The 6,000-nt window shown below is 39.3% G+C and overlaps 1 protein-coding gene across 1 annotated transcript in view; it reads left to right on the top strand.

Moving 5' to 3' along the window:
• Positions 1-235: 235 nt before the first annotated feature.
• C8A (complement C8 alpha chain) overlaps positions 236-6,000 on the top strand; it is a gene marked incomplete at both ends in the record, with an annotated part of 59,769 nt that continues 54,004 nt past the window's right edge. Inside the window, one exon of the mRNA XM_081087325.1 lies at positions 236-312. Within this exon, the coding sequence (XP_080943451.1) occupies positions 236-312 (77 nt within the window). The remainder of the gene's footprint in view (positions 313-6,000) is intronic.

Here is a 6,000-nt window from a genome sequence, read left to right as displayed (position 1 = left end):
TTTCAAAATAAAGGTCTGAAGGACAGTGGCCTTTGGTATCTGGGTTTTTAGGGTGTTTGGCTAATCAATACCCTAGTAACTAATTAAACACATCTGAATGAGAATCAAGGGAGTTCTGTTAGTTTCAAACATTAGATCTTATGGGTCCCGGCCTGTAGACATCTTTTTACTCCAACTCCCTGAATAGATCCCTTAATTCCTTCTAGGTGATATAGGCTGGTGGATTCTGGATGAGATGTTTGCTGTTGCTTTCTTCATCTTGTCTTTGATGACTTGTCTGCCTGGGATAACCATACAGGAGAAGGCACATCGGTGAGTCAGCTATATTTCTCTACAGAATTTGCACAGAGGGTTCACCTAGTGGGGAACTGAGACACTTTCATGTTTGTAGCAGGCTGTTTTAGGTTGGAATGTGACCTTTTTCCCTGCTATTCCTAGTGCAGTGAAGGACTAGAGGAAATGAAAAGAGTGTGTGTGTATGCAAATCACAGTTGCAATACTGAAGAGCTGACTAATCTGAAATACATCACTTCATTTGTTTGAGCTTCAGTTGTCCTACCTGTAAGATGAGAATAATAATGCCTCTTCTATAAGAGTTAATGAACATGCAGTAAGATCCTGGATATACAATAGCCTTCACTCAATAAACAATAGTTCTCTTGAGTAATGTTGGACAGTTAACATCTACTCATCTGTTTGTGAATCATAAGAATATCTGTCTCATAGTGTTTGGGGGAGAATAAAATTAGATAATGTATATAACATCATTTAGGAAAGATGAGGCACTGTAGAGATGCTGTGTCATTTAATAGAAGCAAGCTTACCTTTTGCTGTGGGATAATGAATGGAAATGATATTTTCATATGTACATTGCCTTTTGCTCAGTCCATTTCCTTGAAATTTTTAACCTGGTCTCATATTTTTTTAAATATATTCACATTAAGTATTTTGTGGTGCTTAAACAGCTCCTATGTCACCTCTGGGACAGTTTTGAAGCTGTTCCTATTCTCCCAAATATTAAAGATTGTAATTAGAGTTATTTTATTCAAATTCTTGTTGGATGATTCAATTTTAAATCATTGCTCCTATTAAATGCTAGAGCAAGAGAGATTTTCTTTAAGTAACAGTTCAGAAGGGAGGAAGATATTTTTTATAAGCAGTTAATTTGCAACTTGTATTTAAAGCAAATACGATTTTGAACAAAATCAGAAAATTCATCTCTAATAATTAGAAGATAAAGGCGAGGGAACTATGGAAAAGGAAACCTCTGCTGAGATACTCTTAATTATAAAAGCTTATCATTGTAATCCCTTTTGAAAATGAACAAAGAACCCTGATGTTTGATGAACTTATCAAATAAGACAGACCAGTGAAGAGGCAAATTTGAAGTCAAGGCAAAAGAGAGCCAATTAAATACTTTACAAAGTGCTGAAGTAGGAAAGCACAAGGTCTCTGTGTCTAATGCCAGTGGGTCTGACCCTGGCTTTGGAAACAGGAAACTACGTGGTGAATAACTATAGGTTCAAATTCTGGCACTAGCATTTTGCATTTGTGTGACTTCAGGCAAGTTACTTAACTTTTCTGAGTAAAATGTGGGAGGAAAGTAAGAGGAAGAATTACTAGTAAACACATGAAAATGACATGGTATGATGCCTGGTTCTTAGTGTGCGTCCAGTGAGAGCTGTGGCCAGTGGTGTTGTGTGAATGTTATGGTCATTTTGGGGGATTTACATTCTTTCTGATGGTTGACAAAAATTAGAACCAATGTATAATGTGCCAGTTGGCATGGATCTTTGAGCTTGGTCAGTGATTTCAAGAATTTAACAATGGCACTCCTTCTCCCCCGACCTCCAAATAAAATCTTACATCATCACTGCTGTTTTAAAATGTCTTTCTCAAAAACAAAAAACAAACTCATTTTTCTATTAAGACTTTATAATAAGCAAAATGATAAACATGAGTTAATAAAAATAAAGTATCATTAAAATGCAGAGGTAGATCATATGTTTTCAATGTTAAGGTTCATATAAGATTTTATTAAATACTAGTGGCCTGGTGCATGAAATTCATGCACGTTAAAAGGGAATTAATTAGAGGAAATATTTTAATATTGCTATTTGTCCTTTCTCTATAATAGAAGTGTCAGAGATGAAAGAAAATTAGTAAAATGTATGTGAAAATCTCCCTCCTGTCAGAGTCTGGGGCATGCTGCGGGACCCAGAGTCAAGTCCCTGCCCACCCACACGTGCCTCGAAATCACACGAGACCCAGACCTGGCCGGCCCCACCCCCATCAAGCCCCGCAGGCTTGACAGGGGACACGAGCCTCAGGTCCCTTGTCAAGCCCTGCCTCCTGCTGATCAGTCATTAAGTGTGAAGGTGTGATGACCATTTGCATATTAGCCTTTTATTATTATGATTTCAGGTATACTAGGTACCAGGTGATGAACAAAACAGATAATGTCCCTACCCTCAAGGAATTCACAGTGCAGTGATAGGCAATAAACATGTACGCAAAACATTTCAGTAGAATGCATGATAAATACCATGACGGAAAGAATAGGCCCTTTGTTAGAGGATATCTGAAGATAGGCTGGTTGGGGAGCGGTTCTCTGTAGGGGCGGCATTTAAGCTGGGACATGAAGGAGGGCAAGGAGAAACCACGTAAGGAGCAGGGGAGAATGGAGAGGTCCACATGTATGAAGGCCCAACCGTGGGAAGTGGCCAGTCATGTTGGTGGACCTAAAGGATGGGAGGAACGCAGAGCAGGGATTGTGCCGTGAGAGGATTGTGTCATGAGAGGATGTCTAAAAGTTTCACAGAGGACCTAGGGCACCATGATGAGGAATTTGAGTTATAGTATATGTGTAGTAAAAAAACACACACAAAGAAACAAACAAACAAAAAACAACACTGAATGGTCTTATAAAAGACAGCTATTATCTGATTTCTAATTAAAAAACCATCCTTGCCCTAACTGGTTTGGCTCAGTGGATAGAGTGTTGGCCTGTGGACTGAAGGGTCCCAGGTTCGATTCCAGTCAAGGGCATGTGCCTTGGTTGCGGGCACATTCCCAGTAGGGAGTGTGCAGGAGGCAGCTAATCGATGTTTCTCTCTCATCAATGTTTCTAACTCGCTATCCCTCCCTCTTCCTCTGTAAAAAAAAAAAAAAAATCAATAATACCCCCCCCCCCAAACAAAACAAAACATAAAAAACCACATCCTTGTGACTGTGCAAAGAAGGGATAGGAGAAAGGTGAAGTGAAAGGTGTCATTGGAGGCCACAGCAGCGATATGGGTGAGAGATACCAGTGCCTTAAATTAGGACGGGGGGGGGGGCGCATACAGGTAGGTGGGAGGGAAGATACTTGTGCTAACATTCTGAAAGTAATATTGACAGACATTTCTCAAGGACTGGCTGTGGGGCCTAGGGGGGAGGAAGGAATGAAGGCGATGACAGGTAACTGGATTGAGCAACGGTGTGTTATGGTGGCTCCACTCACTGATGTAAGTAAAACCGAGACAGAAGCTGGTTAAAAGGAGAAAATTAAGAGTTTATATTTGGCGCCTTTACATTTCCCATGTGTGAGAGACACGTAATGGAGATATGAAATGGGCAGTTGGATAAACAAAACAGAATTTCAGAGGAGTGGTCCAAGGTGAAGATCTACTTTAGGGGGCATTCATAGAGACGGTTTGTGAAGGTCAGAAAATGGATCTCAGGAGTGAGAAAAGCAGAAAGAGAAAAGAAAAGAGGCAAGACTGCACCATGAGGAACTCCAGTTTTTGGAGAAGTCAAAGAGAACTGGCCCCTGAAGCAGGAAGGGAGAAAGACAGCGTGGTATGAGGAGTCCAAGAGAGGAAAGCCTTCAAGAAGGGCACAGTGGTTAACAGAGAGCAAGTCGGACCACCCCGGAAGACTTCCCACCAACAGGGAGGTCCCTGGAGACTCAGCACTTTCACAATCAAATGTGAAATACTTCCGTTTCATGATGTAATGCCATGTAAGTGAATGGGACTGGCTCAAGATTATATAATTAGTGACAATCAGCTTTGAATATAAGCTGAGACAACTTCTTAGGTAGATCCCTGGCAATAATCAGGGTTAGGGCTTTTGCCCTTCTAGTTTAGGACTGGCAGCTAATTATTATTTTGTGATCTAAATTGCTGAGGTGGCCACAATCTGGGGTCAAGCATTGGGCTTGCAAGTTGTAGGTTCATCTTCAGGTTTTCTGCCCTTGGCCCAATATGCCACCCTATTTAAAAAGGCAGATGGCAAGCATCTCACCAGTCCACGGCCCCATGAGGAGTGGTCTTCAATACATTTTGACAAAGATGGAGAGATTTGCTGACACATGTGGGGTGAAGGAGGCTAGAGATAAGAAATTAACATGTGTGTTAGGCATATCCTGGCTTTTTAGTAATAAGAAAATTGAAGTTTATTAAGTAAAGAAACTGGATTTAAATTCATGTTTGTTGGACTCCACATCCCTTCCTGTTATATCAGTGTTTCTTCAACTGTGTTACATAGTCTTACAGATGTCACCTGAAAAAAATGACACGTGTTCAAAAAATTGGGTAAATGCTAGGTTAAGAAAATTAAAATGCAGAACTTCTCGGTGCCTTTAATATGTCGTTGGACATTTTGAATCTCCGAAAATAGTATGTTGTATGCAATGTATCTAAATGTATTTGACCACGTATCTTTTCTGCTTCCGTCTCAGGCATATCTCTCAGGAACTAGTACTCTACAGAGCATTCTCTGAGAAACCCTGCAGTAGCACTATATTGACTTGTGTGATTCTACAGAGGAAAGAACTAAAAGCCAGATAGTTAAATCAACTTGAGTAGAATAGCACAGCAAGGTACATGCACAAAGACTCCCAAATCCCAGTGCTCTATAGTAAATGTCTTATTGCTTGAGTTGATTTTTAGTAGCTGGGAGATGCTTTTAAACTATTTGCCAAGATTTACTAGGCCACAGCTTTATTAATGGTTCCTTAAGTAATTGAAACATTGGTACAATTCTTTTGGAAAGCTATTGGGCCATATGTGTCATAAGCTTTAAAATCACTTCTATCCTTCCACTCAGCCATCCCATTCTGCAGGATATATCTTCAATAAATAACTTAGGACACAGAAAAACTGGGTGCTCGATAATCTAATTGTTTGATGTTAGAGGAGTGGAACCATCATAAATAGTTTACATTTCTGCTGCAATATCAACTGGAAATGCAGGGTATAAAATGCAATACTCTGTATGACCTCAACTATGTTATGAAAATAAAGAGTGAAAGGAAATATGAAAAAAATATTAATATTGGCAGGAACTGGGGCAATTTTCCCTTTCATTATCTTTTCTATGTTCTCTTTAATGAGAATGCATTACTTTTATAATCAGCAAAAATAAGCTACATTTAAAAATTCATTGGAACGATAAAAGAAAATGCTGGTCACATTATTAATGGCTAGAAGGTTGGAGCCCCGTTATGATTTAATGAATGGTCCTGTGTACCTTTTGTACTCTTGCTTCAGTGATAGCATTACTGTGTGTGCCTCTGTCTAGACATAATGTCACAAAGCTTTTAAAACTACAGCAACACAGCACTGCTCTGACTAGGCTTTTGCTTCCATCCATTAATACTGTTTCCTTCCATTCTGACATCATAATGCAGTCTCTGCAGGCTTACATTGACATTATCTTGACAATTCTATAGTGAGATGCAGAACTAATGCTGGAGACATTTCTGCTCTCAAACCGTCTCTCCCACCTTTTTGATAACTAGAACCCTTGTCTTTCTCTCTGTTCCCATGCTTCAAACTTTTATTATTAGGATAATCTATTGGCAAAATGGCAGATAGAATAAACCTTGATCCATTTGAATGTCTAGATGCCAGAATCATTTAATTAGATTATAACTGAAAACTAGATTCAAATAAATCTTGAAACAATGCCACTCTATTTCCCATAAATTGTTTCAATTCTTTCATTTCCTCCTTC

The sequence above is a fragment of the Myotis nattereri genome (assembly GCF_964212035.1).
Source record: "Myotis nattereri genome assembly, chromosome: 3".
Taxonomy (NCBI): Eukaryota; Metazoa; Chordata; class Mammalia; order Chiroptera; family Vespertilionidae; genus Myotis; species Myotis nattereri.
The sequence above is the reverse complement of the archived record's forward strand: the minus strand, read 5'-3'. Positions and strand labels throughout refer to the sequence as shown.